This window comes from Sus scrofa, chromosome 12 (assembly GCF_054392235.1).
Source record: "Sus scrofa isolate SSC_HxYL_T2T_F1_AM1 chromosome 12, Sscrofa_HxYL_maternal_Yorkshire_Landrace_v2.0, whole genome shotgun sequence".
Taxonomy (NCBI): Eukaryota; Metazoa; Chordata; class Mammalia; order Artiodactyla; family Suidae; genus Sus; species Sus scrofa.
In genome coordinates, this window is record NC_139394.1 from 61,749,726 (window position 1) to 61,775,150 (window position 25,425).

The 25,425-nt window shown below is 40.9% G+C and overlaps 1 protein-coding gene across 1 annotated transcript in view; it reads left to right on the forward strand.

Moving 5' to 3' along the window:
* MAP2K4 (mitogen-activated protein kinase kinase 4) overlaps window positions 1-25,425 on the forward strand; it is a 113,661-nt gene that overhangs the window by 66,238 nt on the left and 21,998 nt on the right. The window contains 4 exon segments of the mRNA XM_084986186.1: window positions 4,674-4,793; window positions 16,005-16,124; window positions 18,505-18,556; window positions 21,580-21,707. Coding sequence (XP_084842312.1) covers window positions 4,674-4,793; window positions 16,005-16,124; window positions 18,505-18,556; window positions 21,580-21,707 — 420 coding nt within the window.

Genomic DNA, 25,425 nt, shown 5'->3' on the forward strand with positions numbered 1-25,425 from the left:
CTGCTCATTCGGCAGCCTCCTGGTGCAGAGGGCCTGTGGGGAGCCAGGGTCCGCAAAGGGTGGCCTGGCTTGTTTTCCAGTAGGGACCTTGCCACTTCTGTCACAAATTCTGTCACTGAGTAAATTTGCTGGGGACCACAAGCCTTATTGGAGGGGCTCATTTTAGTCTTAAACGTGGGTCTTCCACCTTGTTCTGAAAGCACTAGAATGATAGTTGACAGACGTGGCTTTTTAAATTTGATAAGCTTCCTTCTGCTGGTGTAGAGTGCCTTGTTAGCTAGTTTTGTTGCATCTCAGAAGTCCACAGTGCTCGTGTCCTGTTATCCAGATCACTTGTGGGATGCAGAGCCATGGCTCTCTTGTTTGGAATTGAGACTGGATTCCAGTGTCTCGGGTTCTCCTTTGATTGGCAGATCACGTGGCTTATTAAGAAAGCCACAATTGATCGCCCCGTGTTTTATGCTTCCTCGTGTTGCTTAAATGCTGTGGTGCTGCAGAATAAAAGTGTTAAGTGGAGTGATGCCAGGGGTGGGCTGATCCCAAGGACATGGCAGAGCTGCCCTCCAGTTGGCCTTGGTTTTGAACTCACGTCCCTTGCGTAGTTAGGGTTGGAGCTCCTAGCGTACATGTGGTTCTCTTGCTGTTGCTCCTTTCCGTTAATATAATCATATGTGGACCCCAATACGTAGATGAACTTAGCACTCTTCTGGGTGATGTGATGGATTGGAGGTGCCTACCCGGATGGGAAGCCCTTGGGGCATGAGCTCTGAGGAAACCTTTGGGGTCCAGGTGGGACAGTTTTCAGATGGTTGCTCTAGGTGAAATGCAATCAACCACTATGTGTTTCTGAATGTTCTGGGTACCTAGTTCTGAAACCCTCTACCTTCACTTGGTCGACCCGACTGAATTGTGACATAGGACTATATCCCAGTGGACGTAGTTCCTCGGAGAAAAACCTGTCTTATCACCCCTCACTCTAAACGAGGGTCCTCGAGGGTTTGGCCTTGAGACTGGATTCCAGTGATACGCCTCCTGCACATTTTCTGTTGTTCTTTGTTGTCTTATGACCATGCCTCTCAAGTCAGTGGTAACATCAAATTTTTCTCTTACCTCACCTTATTGTCATGGGTACTGCAGTAGTGGTCTGTCACTTATGCTCTTTAGGCCCTTAAATGTGTCGGTGCTGAGATGCAGTTGTGCTTCTTACATGTGGATGATGTAATTAGTGAAGGGGAAGAAGTTGACACCAGCCTCGTCAAGACATACCCAGCTTGTCTTCCTAACTTTGTCCTCAGGGCAGCTCTTGGGTGATGTGACATCACGTATGTTTCTGGAACTGAGCTCGCAAGCTCTCCGATGCCGCATAGCAGAAGATGTGTGAACGGACTTAATTGGGCCTCCGTGGCCTCAGTGGGAAGAATGAGAGGTCCTACACTAATTTGACAAAGATGCAATCGAGAGTGCATTAAATTGATTCTAAAGACTTGGATGATTTTGCAGTTATCAGCATCCTTTCTTTCGGCCTGAGTAAAGCATGCGCTTTCGTAATGTAAGACAACTATTTAACACGTAGAGTTTGTTGTTACTCTTCGACATGAAAAATAGTTTTGCATCTGTGATCAGCATTCCAGCTTTGCTCTTCGTTGTTGTTGTGGTTTTTCCTCTTTGTTGGGCTGATGCTGCCATCTGCTTGGACCTCATTCGTGAGACTATTGTGAAGCGGCAGGGACATTCGTATGTGTGGTCTGTTTAGAAGACTCTTCAGCAGCTGAGGGTAAGAGTTGCTGCATCTGTGGGATATAAAATCTTTGTTTGGAAATTGGAAAAATAAGAATGCCTGAGATTTCCTGCAGCTCCGAGGAAGCTGATAGCACATTGCTGTGCTGCAGTGCTCTGCGGGGTTTCCAACTTTGTATTAGAACTGGATTTTGGATGTTTCTTCTGGGTTGTAAGGATCGAATGTTTGCAAGAGTCCAGGGGGATGCGTGGGGAGCCGAGTGTGATCCTTGCTCTGCTCTCTGCTCCCTCACTGGCCTGGGCTGATCTGAAGTCCACCACTGGCCCTTTCTGTTTTCCTCTCAGATGCTGACTTGAGGAGGAGGCGCTGGCACGGGGTGCTTGATGCACTAGGTTGCTCCTGTGGCGCAGCAGCTCATGGATCCTAGGAACTAGACACTCAAAATATCTTTATCGCAGTTACATCAGTTAAGAAAGGCTTATTCTCTTCATTGTTTGATTTCAAATAAAAGACTGTCGCCCCCTTACTGTATCCCTCTTTCCTCTGTGGAGAGGAGCTCCCCCTGAGATCCTGTGTGCCGAGTTTGTGCAGGTGCCTGTTTTAGGATTCCTGCATGGGTGAATCAGTTGGTGCTAAAGGTTGACAGGGCGAGCTTGTGATTTCATTCTTGTCCTGTGAGTGATGGCTCAGGCTTTCATACCATGTTGGCGAGACATCTGGCAACCCCTTGAAGTGTAGAACAAATACTCGCAGTAACGTTAGGGGGTGATAGACACTTCTGTGGAGGAAGGAGCCACAGTCGCTGAGCCCCGTCCCAGTGACAGCAGATCCCATGCGGTTTTGCCGAAGGATGAATGTCTCCAGGTGTTCTGCTTTGAGTTGGTGGTAAATTGAAAGTAGCATTTTGTCTTGCTAATGGCCCGAGTACTCATGGCTTTCTCCCCTGTCAAACTGATTTAATCAGTGTCAAGAACAGTCTTTGCAGCCACACACGGATCTCCTCCACAGTCACTGAGTACCCACCTTGCCGCGTTCCACTGTGTCCTGGCAAGTTTCTGGTCGGGGAGTCACCCCTCCTTGGCTTTTGAATGCTTGTACCTTATTCCTAACTTCCAGTAAGCAGCTACCCGTGGACCTGTGCCGCAGGGATGCCAGTCACCTTCCTTCCTTTGTCACCTTGTTACACCGCCCTCTGGACCCTCTGCTGAGCCCTGTGACAATCGGGCAAGAATCCGTGAGAGTTTAGAGACCTTATCTGCTGGGACTAGTGGTCGTACCCTTTCACAGTCGTTTTCCCATTTATTCTGCTCCCCGCATCTCTTTCCCCAGATACTTCTCCATTTCAAAACAAAAGCACAGAAGGAGTATCCATTAGAATTGATACACGCTTTCTAAGTTTATTTGATTATGTTGTTATTTTCAAGTCTGTCTTTTTTTTTTTTTTAAGCAGAATTATTAATCTCCAAACTATGAAAATACAGAAATGAGAGAAAGGGGGAAATTTTCTTAATTTTAAAAGTACTATTCTTACTTCGTTTTTATTTTTTTTTTAATTTGGGCAGAATATTGAATGTGAAAGTTTAAAATAAACCAGTATATACATGATGGATGCCAGTTAGTAAATAAAATTTATTGGGTGTGAAGGACTGTAGCTCGTAGGCCATAAATTTTAAGTTGCAAAATTAAACTTGTTTGTATTTGGAATAGATGGAATTTTGCATTAAGTATGGATAAATGGAAACGGGAGAACCCACTTCTCTTCCTTACACGCCTGCTTATTGTCATGTCACATGGAATACGTCTTTTGTATCTCTCTGTGCCTCTGGCTTCTCTTCTGTAAAATGGGCTCAAGAATTTAATTGACAGCCTTCTTCCCCTTCAAGAACATTGAGGACAGATACCGTCAGGTCTTTGGAAGACAAAATGCCACCTTGTGTGTTTTTTGATACTAACTTGCCTTGTAAGTATGCGCTTTGCATTGTACCCAGTGGCGGGTGTGCCCTTGTGAACTTTTTACGAGAACGAGAGTCGTGTGCATGCCTCGATGTGAGCCTCTGCCCTCATCACTGGTGTTTTGCAGTCGTGGAGCTCAATCGCTCCTGTCCTCTGTCCCTCTGAGCATCGCCGTGTTCTGTACAGTTCCTGGGCGGGAGGTGGGGGTGCCGCAGAGGCTTCGTTGTTGGGGTGGAGGGGGCGCCCCCCAGCTCTGCAGTGTTCAGAGGAGGGCCTCCTGTTGGAGCAGACCAAGAGCCCTCTGCGTCCTCGTTTTCAGATTCGCTCCCCCTGCATTCTGACTCACGGGTTGGAGAGTCGGGTAGAGCTTTTTGTTGGTAACGTCCGGAGGGTGCGGGGAAGGGGAAAACGGCAGCGTGGGATCTGGGGAAGACGGATGCGAGTCGCGTGCTGCCCTGCGCTGGCTCTCACTTTCACCTGTTCTGGGCTCGCTTCCTTCTCTAAAGGGCACGGGTGCTGAGGCCTAAGGGTGCCAGGGAGGGAAGAGGGCCGGTCTGGCTTCGAATGCCTAGGGTCCGTACAATTCGGAGAGTACCTGTGAAACCGCTTGTAATTACTCCATGTAAACTGTTTGAAGTGTGGCTCGTAGGCGTTTCCCTCCGTTCGCACGTGGGCTGATTTCACGGACAAGAGCGGTGCAGCACTCCTTCCGGCATCACCAGAGGTGCTTGTGGGTAAAAAGCCCTGTGGCCCTTGAGGAGTTCCGAAGTGCTGTTTTGCGGAAAATCTTTTTTTCAAAGTGCTGTTTTGTTTTCCTGTGAGAAGACTGTTCTCGTAAAGTATGAGGGAGATTTTCATTTTTATGTCCAGTTAGTATTCGTGAAGTTGGCTGTGAAATTTTCCTGCTTGTGGTAGTGGTTTTTCTCGCGTTTCTAAAGATGTTGTTTATGTCTTTGTGACGTCTTTTATCATTCTTTTCCAGAGAATTCGGTCAACAGTGGATGAAAAAGAGCAAAAGCAGCTTCTGATGGATCTGGACGTGGTGATGAGGAGCAGCGACTGCCCGTACATTGTTCAGTTTTACGGCGCACTCTTCAGAGAGGTAGGAAGGCACCGTTCGGGTCTTAGCTGGCGAGCGGACGGCTGCTTGCAGTGGGGACCAGGATGGCAGGGTCTGAGTCTAGTCTACAGTTAAAGGCCCCGCATTAGTAATAAATTAACTTCTCGATGTTTTAGTATGTGACCGTGATAATTTGCACGTTACTTTCTACCATTCATGGTCCTTTGGTTAAGGGCTGAATTTCATACTTGAGTTAATTAGTTAATTATCTTATGGCTGTCATTTGTGAATTCCATATTTCCTGCTTCACTTATAAATAGTTTCTGTTTTTTAAGAGACGGACAAGTCAACTGACTTGAAAATATGTTACTGTAGATTTAGATCTCTCTTGTCCTTGAGCTCCCTCAGCTTCCCTACTCCCTTTGAAACTTTTCTTCCTTTCTGGGAGTTCCCGTCGTGGCACAGTGGTTAACGAATCCAACCAGGAACCATAAGGTTGCAGGTTTGATCCCTGGCCTCACTCAGTGGGTTGAGGATCCGGCGTTGCCTTGAGCTATGGTGTAGGTCACAGACGCGGCTCGGATCCCACGTTGCTGTGGCTGTGGTGTAGGCTGGCGGCTACAGCTCCGATTAGACCCCTGGCCTGGGAACCTCCACATGCCATGGGTACGGCCCTAGAAAGGACAAACAAACAAACAAAAACTTTTATTCATTTCTGTCATCAACTGTATCTGCATTTATCATAAACATTTATTTGTGTCCACACACAATCCCCATAAAATCTACCAGACATGGAAATTATCAGCTATAGCAGAAATTCTTTTATCTAATGCTGTTATCCAGATTTTTATGTAGAAACTAGAACTTACTGTGTGTGTGTGTCTTTTTTTGTTTGTTTTTTTTTTTTTTTTTGGTCTTTTTAGGGCCGCACCCACGGCATGTGGAGGTTCCCAGACTAGGGGTCAATTGGAGCTACAGCTGCCACAGCAATGCCAGCTCTGAGCTGCATCTGCGACCTATACCACAGCTTATGGCAACACTGGATCCTTAACCCACTGAGGGAGGCCAGAGATCAAACCTGCTTCCTCATGGGTACCAGTCCTGTTCCCTTCTGCTGAGCCATGACGAGAACTGTGAAAGTAGAACTTTAAATTCTTGGTCTCAGGATCGTGTTTGTCTTTGGCTGCTGATGATTCTGTGTCCTGATGTGGGTTTTCACTTCCGCCCCCAGCTGTCAATCCACTTACTCATCTCCCGTCACCCCACCACCTAAAGCTGAGGTGTGAGTTAGGGTCAGGAACTGAAGCTGGAACGGTAAATGGGTCAAACACTTGGTGGTGTCCTGGACCGTTATCAGACACTTGTGATATTTTATTAGGTGAATTGGGACTTGAGCTGAACTCTTAAGTATTTTTACTGCTCCTTAGAAATGACCGTTCTCATTTTGAAAATGCTAGGATGAGCGGATGCTGGTGGGTTTGTTATGGGCTGGTGAGGAAAAAAAATGCATCCCGCCCATCTCTTCTTTTTGCGACTGGGTTACAGAGAGTAGAGTCTTGGGATTTTGTTGTCATTAATTACTCAAAAAATGCTATGTAATAAGACAGGACTGAATGTTATACTGCATAGAAATATGTGAAATCTTATAGTTGGGAAAGACCTCAGAGGTTCGTCAGTTAATTCGCCACCCAATCCTGAAGTTTGTGTTTGTTTTTCTGTGCTCTTCAAAGTTAACTCTAGTAACTGGACGTCATCTCCTTCGTGACAGAGGCCGTTTCTTTGCTGAACCACAAACTAATCCCTGTTAGTTCTTGACTCACACAGCTTCTCTCTACTCCTGCTCCTGTACTTTTTCATGACGTGACTTTTTACTTATTTATGACCAGATGTGTTGAATGTGTTGCCCGTTCCTCCCATTTGACCTGGTATTATTTCACTTCAGCACACTGGGTTGAGGCGTGCTACTGCACCCTGGACCTGTCATACACTCTGTCTGTTTGTGAGATGGTGAATCTGGAATTCTCCATGCTGCCCAAGAATCTCGCCCTCCCCTCCTCCCTCCCCCCCCCAAGCATTTATTCGTCATCGTCACTGCCTCCCTGGCCTCAGTCCTCTTCAAGTCTTACCCACAGAACGGTCGTCGTTTGGAGTGAGCGAGATGGTCTCCCTGACTGCAGGCCAGCCGGCTTCTCCACGTGTGGTCACCGGCTCTGTCGTAACCGGAATTCACCTCCATGGTGCGCAGATACGCCGGTTTATTTCTCATGTCCATTTACTTGATGATTAAGCTAAGCAGCATGGAAATATGTAGTCCCAGGTTAGGTAGTACAAAGAGTGATTTTATGAAAAGAAGGCAGGGTAAGTGATATCCATGGTTGAAAAGTTATTGAAAACAACACGAAAAGCTTGGAATGGTATCTGAACAGTAACCTTCTGATTTCTTAGGACTCGCTGGGTGAAATTCGGTGTCCTGTCTCAGGAAGGTTGGCGGGAGTTGGGCTCTGCTTCTGTAAGCGCTAATGTCTAGTGAATGCTCTGTGGTTTCCACACTTACTGTTTTCACAGCAGTCTCGGGGGCTTGGCGGTATTAGCCCCTTTTTCCAGGGAGGTAACTGAGATTTGAGTACTAATTTGACCAGTCACACAGCCCGTACATGGCAAAGATGGTACTTCAGAGATGAAAAGCTTTCAGTTTTTCAGTGAACAGCTTTCACTGTTCTTTCAGTTACACCACAAGTAGTCCAGGGGGGAAGAACTTGAGCGTATTTTAAGAAATAATACGCCTTTTCAACATTACAGGTTTTTGAATATGTTAAGATGAAGGCTCAGGAACTGTAACATTGTGTAAAGTCACGAAACGCCGGGATAGACAGAATTTGAAGCCACCCTCCACCCCCTTAAATTTTAGAATGGAAGAAGTAAGGAGAAATGCAGTTTAGAAGTAGAAAGGTGACCTTGAACGTGTGCCTCTGCATAGTTCAAGTGTGTTTCCTGAAGTTCTGTCTTTCTGGCACCGTGACTTTCAGTTGAGGTTGTAGACGCGGAGTCCCGGGTCTGTGGAAGGCAGGACTGAAAGGGCGAGGATGCAGTCAGGACTTCGTACCTGACCGCTGTTGTGAGCGAGACAGATGCTTGTAACGCCTGTCCCTGTGGGAAACCCGCCGAGTGTTTCACTTCACCAAATTTATACGACCATGAAACATCAGCTCTTGGTCTGGTTCACTCAACCAACAACCAGAGAGCTTCGAGGCAGAGTTTTTCGTATTCTTGCAGCAGCTGTGTCGAGATTAATCTTGCCTTTGGGTAACGTTGAGCCTCTGAAAGTTCCATAAGGTTATTTGGATCAGTGAATAAATAACACCCAATACTGAAGGTAGTAGCTTGTTTGCTGCTGTTGTTGCCAACCTCGTATATACGTCTTTCTAGAATGGAGCTAAACTTGAGTAGAAAGTCCAAAGACAACTTAGGTTTTATTTGGATAGTTTAAGACATCTCATTGCATAGGTTTCTAAATTCATTTTCAGGCTTTGTAGACTAGGAAAAAAAAGAGCTTGGCAGTATTGAGTGATAAAAGTGACTTTTATTATGGCTTACACAAAGGCCAGATGGACCATTTATCTTCAGTATTGAGACCTAGAATCACTTTAAAAATGTCTTTAAATATATACATTTTCAGAATTTAACAGCAAGGAAACCCTTACTTCAAATAGCTTTTGAGGTTGGGGGAATTCTGGTGTAGGAAGTACTGTTCGGAGTAACCTGTGATTGCAGGAGTTCATTAGGTCATATAAACGGCGGCGGCGGCGGCAGCAGTGTTAGCTGAATTTAGTCACTTCCTCCCTTTTTCTACCCCCACCTATGCTCATACTCTCGCCCCTCCCTTCCCCCCCTGCAAGTTTATATCTCAGCTGCACAGTTAAAGTGTGCACCGTGGAGTTATCCCCGTAACCAGGGTGATGGGCTGGCGTAGCCATCGCTCCCGGTGTCCTCATGCCCCGTGGGGGACGTGTCCTTCCTCTCTGCTGTCACGGTCCTCAGGCAACCTTCCCTGTAGATGAAGGTGCATTTTCTGGAGTTTTACGTCAGGGGTGTCTTACAGTATGTGCCCTTCGTGTTTTACCACCTTCCACTTGGCACAGTTACCTTGCAGTTCGTGTTGTGGCGTGTGTCAGTAGTTTTGTCGCTTCGTGTTGGTCAGCAGTGTTCGTAGTGCCTCCCCGTGCGGATATGGCACCATTAGTTTACTCATGCACCTGCTGGTGGACCCTTGGGTTGTCTCCAGTTTTTGTCTATTATAAATAAAGCTGCCAGGACATTTGTGTATGAGTCTTTGAGTGGACGTGTGCTTTCATTTCCCTGGAGTAAGTACTTGGGAAGGGAATGGCTAGATCATACAGTGAGGGTGTGTTAAACTTTAAAAAAATGAGCAAACTGTTTTCCAAAGTAGTTGTACCATTCTCAACTTAGACCAGGAGTTCCCGTGGTGGCTCAGTGGTTAACGAATCTGACTGGAAACCATGAGGCTGCAGGTTCAATCCCTGGCCTCGCTCTATGGGTTAAGGAGCTGGCGTTGTCGTGAGGTGTGGTGTAGGTTGCAGGTGCGGATCAGATCCCACGTTGCTGTGGCTGTGGTGTAGGCTGCTGGCTGCAGCTCCGATTCGACCCCTAGCCTGGGAACCTCCATATGCCACGGTGGGGCCCTGAAAAGACCAAAAAAAAAAAGCCAGTTTAGACAAGTAGTGTATGAGAGTTCTCTTTCTTCCACATCTTTTCCATCTCTTGGTACAGTCCGTCTTATTTTTAGCCATTCTAATAGTTGTGCAGTGGAACCTCATTGTAACTTTAAAACTTACATTTCCCTAATGATGTGGCACAACTTTTCATGAGCTCGTTTTCCAACAGTGTCTTCTTTGTTGAGGTTTCCGTTTAAATCTTTTGTCTGTTAAATTTGTTTTCTGTTTGTTTTTCTTATCATTAAATTTTTAGAGTTTTTAAAAAATGTATTCTCGATACAGGTTTATTATCAGATATGTGATTGTGTATATTGGCCTCCCTCCATCCATGGCTTATCTTCATATACTGTTAACAGAGGTTTTTTTGGAAAGTTTAAAGTTTTTAATGTTGATGTAGGCCAGCTTATCAGTTTTTTCTTCTATGTATCGTGCCTTAGTATATTATATCTGAGGAATCTCTGCTTAACTCAGTGTCACTTGGATTTTTTACATTTTCTTTTAGCAGTTCTATAGTTTTAAATATCACACATTTAGCGTTCATTTGGAGTTGGTTTTTGTATAGTGAGAGTTATGGATTGATGTTTCCTTTCTTTGCAAAGGGATGGCCTTTGTACCTTTGTCAGAAATCAATTGTCCATATGTGTATGGGTCCATTTCTGAACTTTCTAGTCTATTCCATTGATCTGTTTTGTGTGTTTTTTTACAAAATCCCTACTGTCTTTTTTTTTTTTTTTTAAGGGCTGCACCCACAGCATATGGAGGGTCCCAGGCACTGGCCTATGCCACAGCCACAGCGATGCCATATCTGAGCCATGACTGCAACATTGGATCCTTAACCTGCTGAGCGAGACCAGGGATCGAACCTGAGTCCTCATGGATGCTAGTCAGATTCGTTTCCTCTGAGCCAGGACAGGAACTCCCATTCCATGCTGTCTTCATTGCGCTAGCCTTATGGAAAGTCTTACAGTCAGGTAGTACCGGTCTTTAAACTTTTAATTTTTTAAAAATTGTTTTGGTTCTTTCTCATCCTTTGTATTTCCACGTGAGTTTTGGAATCTGTTTATCACTTTGTACAAAAAAAAAAAAAAAAAAAAAAAAAAACCTCCAGGATTTTTTATTGGGATTATACAGGATTTATAGGTCAATTACGGAAGTATTACTATTTTAACGGTATGAAGTCTAATGACCTGTTTACACGGTAGTTCACTTGTTTACACCTTTCCTTTTTCTCAGCAGTGTTTTATAGTTTTCACTGCACCAATCTTTCAGATTTTTTGTTTAAGTTATTCTTTTAGTATTTAATATTTTTGATGCTTTAATACATGCTATTTAAGAAGATTTTGTTTCCTCTTGTTTTGTGACTGGTATGTAGAAATACAGTTGATTTTTGTTTATTTATCTTGTGTACTGAAACCTTGTTAAACTCACTTAGGAGTTCTTGTAGCTTTTTGTAGATTCCGTTGGATTTTCTGTATATATTATCACATGGTCTATGAATAAAGAGAGTTCACTTCCCCGCTCCCCCAATTTAGTTTCCTTTTATTTTATTTACTTATTTCTTGCCTTATTGCATGGAATAGAAATGGTGAGAGTGGAATCCTTGTCTTGTTTCTGATCTTAGGGGGAGAGCACTCAGGCTCTCACATTAAGTATGATGTTGTCTGTGGGATTTTCATGGTAGTACCTGGGCTGAAGAAGTCCCTGTCTGTTTCTAGTTTCTGAGTTTTTATCAGGAACAGATATTAGAATATAAAAAGCTCTTTTATATTCTTTTTTTTTTTTTTTTTTTTTTTTTTAGGGCTGCACCCACGGCATGTGGAGTTTCCCAGGCTAGCGGTCGAATAGGAGCTACAGCTGCCGGCCTGCACCACAGCTCACGGCAACACCAGATCCTTAACCCACTGAGTGTGTGGCCAGGGATGGAACCTGCAACCTCATGGTTTCTAAGCGGATTTGTTTCCGCTGCACCACTATGGGAACTCCAAAACCTCTTTTATGTTCTTGAGATAATTGTATTATGTTCTGAAAATTCATTTTTAATATGTTAAATTACGTGGATTGCTTTTCAAATGTTAAGCCAACCTTGCATTTTTGAGATAAATTCACTTGATTATGATGTATTATCTTTTTTATATGTTGTTAGATTCAGATTGCTAAAATTTTATTTATAAGTTTTATATTTATGCCCATGAGATGAGTTACGTATAGTTTTCTTTTCTTTCTTTCTTTTTTTTTTTTTTTAATTTTCTTTTCTAGGGCCGCACCCGCCAGCATATTAGGTTCCCAGGCTAGGAGTCTAATCAGAGCCATAGCCGCCAGCCTACGTCAGAACCACAGCAATGCAGGATCCAAGCCTCGTCTGTGACCTACACCACAGCTCTCGGCAACGCTGGATCCTTAAGCCACTGAGTGAGGCCAGGGATGGAACCCTGGATTTGTTAACCACTGAGCCACTACAGGAATTCCTCTTTTCTTTTTTTTCTTTTCTTTTTTTTTTTTAGGGTTATCAGTAGGTGGCTTCACTTTATTTATTTTTTTGATATTTTTATTTTTTTCTTCATTTATAATTTTTTTTGTGGTTTTCTTAAAATGTTTTTGTTTGGCCTTTGTATCAGTGTAATGATAGCCTTAAAGAATGAGCTGGCATAGTCCCTCATTTTCAATATTCTGGAAGAATTTGTTTAGAATTGGTATAATTTTTTCTGCAAATATTTAATCGAATTCACCAATGAAGCCATTTGTACTTGGAGGGTTTGGAGTGTTTTTGTTTTTGTTTTTGTGGGAAGATTTTAAACTATAGAATTTAATTTCTTTTGAAGATGGAATTCTGTTATCTCTTCCTGTTTAGTGATCTTAGTTGTTACTGTTTTTTTTTTTCCTCCAGAAGTTTGTCTCTTTTATCTAAACTGGTAAATTAATTGGCATAAAGTTAAAACAGTCCTATATTATCATCTTAATACCTGTAGAATTTACAGTGATGTCACCCTTCTGTGTCTCTCGTCCCTGATGTAGGTAATTTCTGTCCTCTCTGTTTCCTCCTCATTAGTCTGGCTAGAGCATTACTTTGAAGTTAATGTTTCTTTCAGCTTGTGTAGGCTGTCCGTAAGCCTACACTACTTAGGCTTTTATTTATTTTTTCCTCAGTAATACATAGTATTATGTATTTTCAAAATTTATGTAAATGTAATCATCATATTTATATTCCCACATAGCATTTTTTTTTTCTGTAGATCAGAATATTTTTTATTAATGATAATTTGGAAAAGTTGTTTTCAGTGTCACACGTAGGTATTTATAAATTTTTAGGGCTATTGCCAAATTTGGAGAAACTATTGAGTTTCTTTCATATCCAAGCTTTAAGATTTCAAAGGCACTTCAGAAAAGTTAACTTGTGTAGTGACTAGTCTTTAAGAAAAATTTTTTTTTGTTATAGCTACTTTATAGTGTTCTGTCAATTTTTGCTATACAGCAAAATGACCCAGCTATACACACACACGCATTCATTTTCTCATATTATCCTCTATCATATTCCAACACAAGTGATTGGATATAGTCCCCTGTGCTATACAGCACCCCATAGTATTTTTTAATTCAGCATAGCTTTCAAGATTTGACCGTGTACGGAGTTCCCGTTGTAGCGCAGTGGTTAACGAATCCGACTAGGAACCATGAGGTTGCGGGTTCGGTCCCTGCCCTTGCTCAGTGGGTTAAGGATTCAGCGTTGCCGTGAGCTGTGGTGTAGGTTGCAGACGCGGCTCAGATCCCGCGTTGCTGTGGCTCTGGCGTAGGCTGGTAGCTACGGCTCTGATTCGACCCCTAGCCTTGGAACCTCCATATGCTGCGGAAGCGGCCCAAGAAATAGCAAAAAAAGACAAAAAAAAAGATTTGACCGTGTAAATATAGATCTGTAATATATAGGTTTGGTTAATTTATTTTAACTGCTATGTAGTATTCTAATGATTAAATATACCATTTTTTATGTTTTTTAAAAATCCTAATATAGTTTATTTCTAATTTTTTTTTGCCATTATAAGCAGTGTAAAAATGACATGTCTCCTTGACACGAATAGGTTCCAGATTCTGTAGACTGTATAGCTAGAGATAGAATTACTAGGTTAAATGAATATCTTCATCTCTAGTGGGTATTGTCAAATTTCTCTCCATAGTAGTTATACCTCTGTAGCAGTAAGAATAAAGATTTCTGCCCTGGAAATTATATTCCAGTAGCTTATTTTAGTTTGTGGTTCCCATGGCTAAGGCGGCCTCAGGGTCTAGGTGGGCTCCTAGACTTCAGGTAGCACGTCCCGCAAAGGGAGCAGCGAGGAAAGAACTGAAAGGGCTGTTCTGGAATCATCCGCCAGATGTGTGCACAGCTTGTTGGCCGCCCTTCTCTCCGTGGAAGACTGGGAAATGCAGTTTCAGCCGTGCAGAGGGGGGTTTTGTTGGGCAGGACCTAAGTGCTTATTGTCGTGAATCTCACTGCTAACATTTGAGGTTACTGAATGTTTTATTTTTGGTGATCAGGTGGTTATGGAATTGTGTCTCACTGTTAAAATTACATTTCCCTAAATATTAGCGAAGTATAGAATTTTCTACTTGTGTTTTCAGGCTCACTTTTCTGTGACATGCCCGTTCATATCGCTTTGCCGTTATTCTGTTAAGTTTTGTCTTTTCCTTTTAATTTAACATAGTGCTTTATTATTCAGGGTATGAATCCTTTGTTTCTTTATATCCAAATAGATGTTTTTTGTCTCATTTTTGAACTTTTGGTACAATGTTCTTTATTGTACAGAATATCCATTATAATGAAGTTAAATTTAGCAAGTCTTATCCTTTGTGATTTATTCCTTTCGTACATGTTTTGGGGAAGAAAATTTTTCCTACCCTAAAGTCAAGAAATGAAGTATTCTTATTTTTAAAAAATTGTAAACTTTTGCTTTTCAGAAAATCCATTTGGAAGTTTTTGTATTTTTATTTGTGAATGATTCGAGATCATTTAATTTAACTTCTGTGATTTTAATGGTAGGCCACTGGTTCCAGCAGCATTCAATGGCTGTTTTGTCTTTCTTCCTCTATTTGCTTTGCTCCAACTATCCTATTTCAAATTTCCATCTGTGCAAGGGCTTTTGAAACTGCTCCTTTTGTGTATTTACTTTCCCCCATTTCAGCGCCACCGTCTTTTACTCTGGTAGCTTTACACAAAGTCGCTCATCCATCAGTTCCCCTCTTTAAAACTGTCTTGGCTGTAGTTGGCTCTCCTTTTTCTGTATGAGTTTCAGCATCAGCTTGTCCAGGTGCGTGACAGTTTTGATTAGGGTTTAAATCAGTTCTGAGGTTGAGTGGAGGCACTGGACAGCTGTGTGACTTTGAGATTTCAAATTCCTGGGCATGCTTTGCCTCCCTGTCTGGTCAGGTTGATGTTCTGTCCTGCGGGACCATTTCGTCCTGCTTTCATAGGCGTTTTGCCCCGTTTGTTCGATGTATTCCGAGGTGCTGTAAAGCTGTAAAGTTTTTCTTTCCATTGTGAGTGGTGTTTCTTTAAATGTTTTATTTTCTCAGTGAATGTTTCATCTGGATGTTGTGTCTGAACCCTTATCTTGAAGGTCGAAGTCCTTGTTCTGGTGGAGTGTATGTTTAAAGACGGAAGATCGATGAAAAACATAATAAGTAAATTGCATTTTATATGAGAAGATGATAAGGACTGTGGAGAGTAGAGCGGGTGAGGGATGCTGAGGGAGAAGACTTGCGTTTTGAATCAGGAGGTTTAGATGTCGGCCATTGAGAAGGTAGCATTTGCGCAAGGACTTAAGTGGTTGGGTGTGCCTTATGTAATTTTTTTTTCTTTTCTTCTCTCTTTTTTAATACTAGTTTAAGAAGTTTTATATAGTATCTCAAGATTACTGTGGTCTGTTTCCTTTGTGAGAATGAATAACTTCACACATTTTCTATTTTTATATTTAACTGGCAAAGTTTGAAATTTTTTTTTTTGTCTTTTTGCCATTTCTTGGGCCACTCCCACGGCATATGGAGGTTCCCAGGCTAGGGGTCAAATTGGAGCTGTAGCCGCCGGCCTACGCCAGAGCCACCGCAACGCGGGATCCGAGCCACGTCTGCAACCTACACCACAGCTCACAGCAACGCCGGATCCTTAACCCACTAAGCAAGGCCAGGGATCGAACCCGCAACCTCATGGTTCCTAGTCGGATTTGTTAACCACTGCGCCACGACAGGAACTCCAAAGTTTGAAATTTTTTGAGAGTCCAAAGATTTTCTGTGGAAGACTTGCCTGCCTTAAAATTAAGAGTGAAGAAATTGGGCAAATGAGTTTATGTTTGAACATGGGGAGAATATCCTGTCCAGGGCTTTAATAAGGAACAAAAATTACTAATTACAAAAATTATTAATCTGAGATTAAGAAAAAAAATGAGGTCGCTTCTTCTCTAATTGTATCTCTATTTTAAATTTTAAAAAAGGTGGTATTTATGATGTGTAAGAATAACAGATATTTGTTATTTTATAGGGTGACTGTTGGATCTGTATGGAACTCATGTCTACCTCGTTTGATAAGTTTTACAAATATGTATATAGTGTATTAGATGATGTTATTCCAGAAGAAATTTTAGGCAAAATCACTTTAGCAGTAAGTACCTGGTTTTCACGTTGTTCCTTTATATATACTTACATAAAGATGCTGCTGGAATTTTGAATGCAAATATTTAAATACCTTTTATAGAACGTTATCGACTTTCCTGGAAGATCACTTAATACAAAAAGAGAATCACTTCCGTGGGGTAATTAACACAACAAGTCATAAAAACAGTTTTCAAAATACTACATTGATACTTTTCATTATTGAAAACTACATACTGAAATCATGCATCTCAATAATAAATACTTCAGTATTCTTTTCATTAAAATCACAGTGAACCATAATAGGTCGTGCTATAGATAAGGCTAGAAAAAGCAATTTTCTGTTCCTCTTTCTCTTGTTACTTTAACTATTTTTAAATAGGTTATATTTTTACAGTTACCCCTAAATTAGTCAGAATTACAGCAATCCCCTTGAAGTCCTTTAATTGAAAATCTTAGACGAAGTATATTTCCTGTGCTTTAAGATGTAGGCTATTCTGTCTAAACTGCTTAAATTATTGACCAGCGAGTTCAGTAACCAACATTACTACTAATCTGGTCAAGTCACTTTTACCACAGTACCAAAAAAAAAAAAAAAAAAAAAAAAAAAAAGAGAGAAGAGATACTCTTTTGCTATGTGTGTATGGTTTTGAAAGTGAATTCACAATCATTTTCTTTCTTGTTCTTTTAGCTAACATAGCTTATTCACAACTTTCTCACATAAAAAATTTGATAAAGTAAAATTAATAAGACTCTTAGAAAGCTCTGAGAATCTGAACCAATGACATGATGGGGGTTATGCCTGGGATGTGTAACCTAAATTTTATAGGAAGATGTAAGATAGATATTCTGATTGCATAATTTCCTCTTCCTTCCCTGTATCCTCGGGGTCTTAATTGTCCTGTTAATTGCCAGTTTATCCTGTTTAATCATTGAAGGTTAATGTGAAAATTTGTAGGCAGTTTCTGAAATGTATTTTAGTTGTAAGGGATGTGTGTGTATAATTAGAATTTAAAAAGTCAGATTAAACTCTAGTCATTATAATCTTAAGATTCATAGTCTCATGTTAATATTTAAAATTATTTAATTGACTTAATGCTTAAATTTAAATGTTTTATGAACTAAATGTTAAGATACATACCCCTTCATATAATTTTACAAAAAGAAGCTATCTAGTATAAACAAGTTTATTCTAGAAACCTATTCATTATTAAGACAAATATGTGAAAATTTATGTTGCTAATTTAGTCATCTTTGTCCAGGATAACAAACCTAGCATCATCTTGAAACTTGTTACTATTCGTAATAATTACAATGAGACAATAGTAGGATAGTGAGAATAGCTAATGGTCTTTGAGTGTTTCTTTGTGTCAGGCCAAGATCTTATGACACTTTATGTTCATAACAACCCTCAATGGTAAATAGCGTAAATCCCTTTTTAAAAATGACAAACCTAAAGCATGGAGAGGTTAAGTAAATTGGCTTTGGAATTCAAATGTAAGTGGTAAATGGTTTAAGCTCAGGCAGTCTGATCCTAGAATCTTGCTGTTAACCTTCTCCACAGCAGGACAATCATGAAGTTGGAAAACATAGATACAGCTATTTTATTATATACTGGAATATGTGTATTGTACTCTAGTAAATCATTTATTACATGTTTGCCTGTGGACTTGATGAGTATCCATTATATTAAGCATAACATTTAAAATTACTTTGTGTCAAATTTCTGCTTGCTAATGAATAACCTGGTGAATGAGCCTGGCTATTGGAAACAATGCAAGTTTGTGTCCTGCACACCTGCCAGTGTCAGCAGCTAGTGACAGCAGAGACATGATCTTTCAGATCATTGACCTGTTACTTGTTTAGTTTGAGGTCGTAGAAATTTTAATTTGAGTCTCTGTTTCCTCCATTTCTGAAGAAACTCTTTGATTTTCTGATGATGAGCAGTGCTCCACAGTAGGATAAGTTACTTTGTAGCCTCACTACCCAACGAGGGTGAATAATAGTGAGACACTGAGAATTTGGAAAAACTTATTAAAACTAGAGTTTATAATGGAACCCTGACTCTTGTACCTTTTTGTACTAAAAATATCTATTCTGGAAAATTTTGAAGGTATGAGAAAGATTATATAGCTTTTTAATGACTTATTTAAAAAATTATGAGTTACCATATATTTTAGCTGCCAGGGAGGGCATGTAAAAGCAACTAAATTTTCAGATCTAAAATGAAAATTCAGCATCTTCAGCTAGCATAAAAAATGGACAGAATATTGAAATGTTCATTTTAAAAGAATGCAAAGAGCCACCCAAGCTGTTAGCTAGGAAAAGCTGCTTTGCTGTTTGACTAGAAGGAAATTGACTGCTTATCCCGTCTTGCTTTTTCTCCCTAGACTGTGAAAGCACTAAACCACTTAAAAGAAAACTTGAAAATCATTCACAGAGGTGGGTATGAATTGCTTTTTATAGACTGGAAATTAACACTTTCCTTAATAGGAAAAATAATTGAAAATTACAGTGCATTGTCTAAGTTTTCCTGAAATACTTGTATTTTTGGCGAAACATACTATGTGCACCCTAAAGCTTTATTATTAATTTAGAATTTTACCCCCCTTTGGGAGTCTGTAAATTTCAGTCTACCTTATTAGAATGTTGGGCTTAGAAACTGAAGTAGATTTTACTGCAGGCTCTTATTATCTACAGTTGAAAAATAATTATTAATTTGCCTTATAATTAATGTTTCTCTGTCTGTACCAATAAGGCAGGAAAGTGGACCTGGGGACCTTCTAAGAAGAATTGTAGGATAGTTTCCACGAGCATTTTAAAGGCATGCCTCTGTCCCTAGCAAGTGTTCCCTCTTGACTTTGGAGGATATTTTTATAAATTCACAAAGGTTCTTTATCTGAATTCCTCTGAGGCGTTTCTGCTTGTGATCTTGACCTTATTAGACACAGGTCCACATTCAGACATTTGGTGTTTATCTGTTGGAAGACAGTGGGCATCCTGAATTCAATTCAGCAAGTAGGTTAAGGAACTGCCCTGCTTTATTATTATGCCAGACTCAGGGTAGTGATGACGGTGGCTTTGAAGAGGCGCACAAGTCCTTCATCAGTAAGTGTAGTAGACAGACCTGAGACAACGCGTGACAGTGTGATTCAGCCTGATGATAAATAGGGTGGAAAGTGAAAGGTCATCTTCAGAGAAGTGAGAAGCCTTGAATCCTAAGGTTAAAGTGATTCAAGAAATTAATAATTAGGGCATTACTTGAGTAATTTTAATTTGAGGTTTACCCTGGACCACTGGAATTAGTTAACCTTGAACATCAGAATAGTTCATTTACTGTTGCCTGGCTAATTAAATGCTTGTAAAAGTAATGTTGGGAGGCTTCTTATTTTCTCTTTTGGCCTAAAATTGTGCAAACTGATTTTGTTACTGTTGTACTTCATCTTGTTCTCGTTTGGATTTTTTTTCCCTCCTCGATTGGCTGTATTTTGTAATTCTGAGAGTATTGTGCCTTTAGGGATTACCCTAGGAATTTTCACTGATCACCTTAAAGCCCTAAGACACCGCCTGAGGTTGAATGAAAGGGAAAGGCTTCAAAAATACCTTTGGTTATCCTATTACTAAGTAAAGTGATGTGTTTATAGCAGTCTTTTTACAAACTAGGATCAGATAGCTTTTTTCTGTGATTAGAGTGCTTTTGATTACAAGTAACAGAAAATCCTATTAACTGGCTTTAACTTCTTGACATAGTGACTCCAGAGATAGAGCGGCTCCCCTAATATGTCAGGGTGGCAACAGCTAAAGCAGATCCTGTGTCACACCTAGACGTAGCCTCTTGAAGAAGCAGCCCTCTCTCCCCATGTGGCCGTCTCAGCAGCAGGGAAATCGTCCTTGATGTCTCTAGTATTTCCTTTTGTCTCATGGGCCAGAGTTGTCTCATGCCCTTGCCTAAACTAGTCCCTGGCAAGAAGCCTGAGGCTTCCCCAATAAGCTTAGGCCAGCCAGGATCCAGTTTCTGGAGGTGTGGATAGATCCACACAGAGGAGGATGAATATCTAATAAAATGACGGTTCCCTTGGCAAGGACTGTGGGGTTTGGAAGGGGCGTTGATAGGCAGTCAGCCACGTCAGTGATGGTAAGAGCTCTTTTCTGGTTTTTTTGTGGGTCACCTTCTGAGTCATAGGTAGTTTTTGCATCCTTTGCTTATTTTTTTTCCTTTTTATTCATTGAGTCATGACGCTGATAATGAAATGGACTGAGATAGGGAAGAGCATTAGCAAGCAAGGGGGCAGAACTGGCCAGTAGCTGATTGGCACATCCTGCAGTAGGTTGATGGTCCATGAGGAAGAGGCGATAACCCAGGAGCCAGTGCTGCCAGACTGCCAGTGGAAGAGATCCAGCTTTCTCAGGAGTGCAGCATAGCACACACACTCTGAGAACGGTAAAAACAAAGTCCAGGATGACTCTTAAAAAGGGTTGTTTGGGAGAAACTTGATGAAGCTGCCTAAGGTCAGGAAAATCTCTCAAGGAGAAACAATTATTAAGGGGCGGCATTTACTAAGTACTAATGATGTTTAACTGCTGTAATAGGGAGTTCCCATCATGGCACAGCAGAAATGAATCCGACTAGGAACCATAAAGTTGCAGGTTCGATCCCTGGCCTTGCTCAGTGGGTTAAGGATCCGGCGTTGCCATGAGCTGTGGTGTAGGTTGAAGATGTGGCTTGGATCTGGCATTGCAGTGGTTGTGGCGTAGGCCTGCAGCAGCAGCTCCGATTAGACCCCTAGCCTGGGAACATCCATATGCCATGGGTGTGGCCCTAGAAAAGACAAAAGACAAAAAAAAAAGAAAGAAAAAACTTTTAATTATTGTAATAGGTGTTTTAATTTCTACAGTCCTAGAAGTTAGGAATTATTCCTTATATTTTGAGGGGGGGGGGCAATTGTGGTCGTTAAGTGAAAGTTTAGTAGCTTGGCCCAGGGCACATCGTAAATATCAGACCCAGGTCTTGAATCTTTGCTTTTCTGATTCCAAAGCTTGTAGTCTTTTTAGATGTACCGGAAGAGATACTTTCCTAAGTTAGATAAAGCTCTGCTTTACATTGTGGGTTTATAATTTGTATATATTTAGTTGTATAATCTTTGACACATAAAGTAGCTTAGTATACGCTTATAGATGAATTTCATTCTACATATTTTTATGGTTAAGTAATCAATTTGAAACAAGTTAATGAGTATGCCTCTTGATGAAAACAAAGAAAACTACAGAATGCCTAAATTTATTATAAAGACTTTTTTGATAATGAGTAGCATTCAGAAAATTTTCTTATCTTCTTACATATCTGAATTTTAAGGACTTGATCCCTTATGTTTTCTAAGGTTTTTCAGAATTTTTGCTGGAAGGACTTTAGAAAATAGCTCATGTGATTGATTTCTTGAACACTGAATGGCATCTTTGTCTTGCAGATATCAAACCTTCCAATATTCTTCTGGACAGAAGTGGAAATATTAAACTCTGTGACTTTGGCATCAGTGGACAGCTTGTGGACTCCATTGCCAAGACCAGAGATGCTGGGTGTAGGCCGTACATGGCAGTAAGTGCAAAGGCCAGACCTTCTTGCCTGGCAGTCATTGCACAGGCAGCCTGCGCCCTTGGGTGCTGTGCTCTGAGGACTCTGCCTTTGGCCGAGCAGTTTCACCATGTGAGGGTGTTTTCCTCTTCCCCGAAGACCCACCTTGGTTCTAGCTTCTCTATAATACGTGGCAAAATTGGCCCAGTGAACCCCTGTTTCATTGTCTTACTCAGTTCCTCTTGTCTAGCACTTAGCATTTCTGATCTTTTCTGATGACTACTCTTCCATTATATTCAGCCAGGTGGTTAGTTCTCTGAAGACCTCTTTGTGTTTCTAGACCCATTAAGCTGTCTTGACTGTAGGGATGGTACAGTAGTAGGTACACCGATGATGTCTAAGTGGTGCTGTTGATGACAATTCAATGAGAACTGTTCACCTCCTAGACGTCCGAGGCATCGTCAGGTACGTTTTTGAGGCAGAGGAGGTCATACATCAAAATGACATACTGATATTTCATATAAAGCTCACCAAGGAGGAGTTTCCGTTGTGGCGCAGTGGTTAACGAATCCGACTAGGAACCATGAGGTTGTGGGTTCGATCCCTGGCCTTGCTCAGTGGGTTAAGGATCCGGCATTGCCGTGAGCTGTGGTGTAGGTTGCAGATGCGGCTCGGATCCTGCGTTGCTGTGGCTGTGGCGTAGGCTGGTGGCTAAGGCTCCAATTCGACCCCTAGCCTGGGAATCTCCATATGCAGCGGGAGCGGCCCTAGAAAAGGCACCCCCCCCCAAAAAAAAGGCTCACAAAGGATACATAGTCCAACTAAACTTGCAAAGCAAGCAGCAAGGTCCATGACCCCCTAAAGAACTGGGACAGAACACTATTTTTTAAAGAAGTTACATCGTCTGACTCGGGAGCAGGACTTCCTGACTTTGAAGAGCTCTGGCTAGTGCGTGATGCAGAAGCACACTGCACAGCAGGGACGGAAGAGGCCCAAACACACACACAGAATTTTATGTGCAGTTTTTTCTTGTCCTGCCTTAAATTATAAATTTCATTTCATCAGTTGTTTCTTTTGATTTTTATTCTCTGTTTCATTGATCTCTGCTTTAACCTTTATTATCCTTTCTTCTGTCTCTGCGTTTCTTCTTTTTCTGGTTCCTGAATAAAGTTATGTGGGATCTTTATTTATTTTATTATAGGTGTTTACAGTTAAACATTCTCTTCTGAAAGCTGCTTACTCTGAACTCCTTAAGTATTGGTATTCAGTGTTTTCATTTTCATTCATCTCAAGATATTTTCTGATTTTTCTAGTATTTTCTTCTTTGACCCGTTGGTTGATTAACTGTTGTTTAATTTACACATATTTGTGAATTTTCCAGTTTTCTTTTGTTACCGATTTTTAGCTTCATTCCATTGTATCTGAGAGTATACTTTGCATGATTTAATATGTTTATTCAGTCTTTTTGCATTTATTAAGACTTACTTTGTAGACTAACATATGGTCTCTCTTGGAGAATGTTCCATGTGCACTTGGGAAAAATGTGTATTTTGCTGTTGTTGGGTGAAGTGTTGTGTGCATATGCCTGTTGGGTTCAGTTGGTGTACAGTGTTCGACCTCTCTTTCTGATGGATCTTCTGTCTAAATGATCTATTCATTGTTAGAAGTGGGATATTGAAATCTCCAACTGTTACTGTAGAACTGCGTGTTTCTCCCTTCAGATCTGTCAGTGTTTGCTTCATTTGTTTTGCAGCTCTCCTCTTCAGTAGAGTTCAGCTCTTTTGTTCATAATTGTATGTCTTCTTTATGAATCAACCATTTTATAGATACTTAATGATCTTTTGTCTCTTACAACAATTTTTGACTTAAAGATTGTTTTGTTTTGTCTAATATTAGTGTAACCATTCCAGCTCACTTTTTGGTTACTATTGCTTTGAATATCTTTTTCCATCCTTTCTCTTTCAACCTATTTGTACTTTTTTTGGACCTAAATGGAGTCTCTTATAGACAGCATATGATGGGACCATATTTTTTTAGTCTTTTTTGCCATTTCTTGGGCCGCTCTTGCGGCATATGGAGGTTCTCAGGCTAGGAGTCCAATCGGAGCTGTAGCTGCCGGCCTACACCAGAGCCACAGCAACACGGGATCCGAGCCGAGTTTGCAATCTACACCACAGCTCATGGCAACGCCAGATCCTTAACGCACTGAGCAAGGCCAGGGATCGAACCGCAACCTCATGTTTCCTAGTCAGATTCGTTAACCACTGAGCCACAACAGGAGCTCCCTGGACCTTATTTTTTTTAATATATTCTGCTAATCTCTACCTTGTAATTAGAGAGTTTAAGCTATTTACACTCAAAATAATTACTGATATGGTTGGACTTCTGCCATTTGTTTTTTGTTTTCTGTGTATCTTCCACCTTTTTTGTTATTTATTTTCCCTGTTACTGCCTGCTTTTTATAGTATACCTTTTTTGATTTTCTTTCTATTTCTCTTCTGCATTTTTTAAAGGCATTTTCTTAATGGTTACTGTGTTAATTACAGCTAATGTCCTAAATTTATAACAATCTAGTTTGAATTAATACTAGCTTAGCTTAGCTTCAAAGGCATACAAAAACTTTGCTCATATGCAGTTCCACCCCAACATTGTTTCACTAATTATATCTGTAAACACTGTGTGCTCAGTAACATATTATTTTATGCATTTGTTATTTACGTAATATAAAAACAAAAAAAAGGTGTTAGAAACCAAAAATAGAATCAGAATGGCTTTTTCTTTCATTGAAGTGTATTTGACCATAAAGTATTATGTTAGTTTCAGATGTGTACTTCGTAATGATTTGACATTTACATGTATTAGGAAGGGATCACCACAGTAAGTCTAGTACCATCTGTTCCCCAAAGTTAATGCAAATTATTGACTGTATTCCTTATGCCATATGTTATATCCTCCTGGCTTATTTGTTCTGTAACTGGAGGTTTGTACCTCTTCAACCTCTTCACCTCTCTTCCCCCTCACCTCCACCCACGCTGCTCTCTGGCATCCACCCCGTTGTTCTCCATCAGTCCCTTTTTCATTTTGTTTTGTTTGTTCTTTTTGTTTTTTAGATTCCATATCTAAGTGAAATCTCATGGTATTGTCTTTGTCTGACTTACTTCACTTAGCATAAAACCCTCTAGATCTAGCCATGTTGCTGCAAATAGCAAACTTTCTTTTTTAATGGCTGAATAGTATTCCATTGTATAGCCATATACTTCTTTATCCATCCGTCTGTTGGTGGACACTTAGGTTGCCTCCTTATTCTGGCTACTGCAAATAATGCTGCATGAACATTGGCACACATGTCTTTCTGAATGTCTTGTTTTTTTTGTTTTCTTGGGATAAATATCTAGAAGTGAAATTGCTAGATCTCTTCTTTTAACTACCCAGATTCCTCTAGTGAGTTCTGGTTTTAAAGATTAATACTCTCTGTCTCTTTTATTCAGTGACGTGCAGTGCCTGTCACAGAGTAGATGCTTTTGGGCCCACACTTTGCCTATAAAGTCTAAAATTGTGTACCTAGTTTTCTATTTCATAATCCCCTCTTAGATTCCACAGGAGTTGCAAATATGATATGTTCTCTACCAAACTCTTGGTGTCCTTTCACCTCTCTGCTCCCTACAAAATCCGTGAGCTGTCTCCCTCTCCCCGGTTCTGTTTTTCAGGAAATACCAGCTTCTTCTTTCCAGTTGCTCAGGAT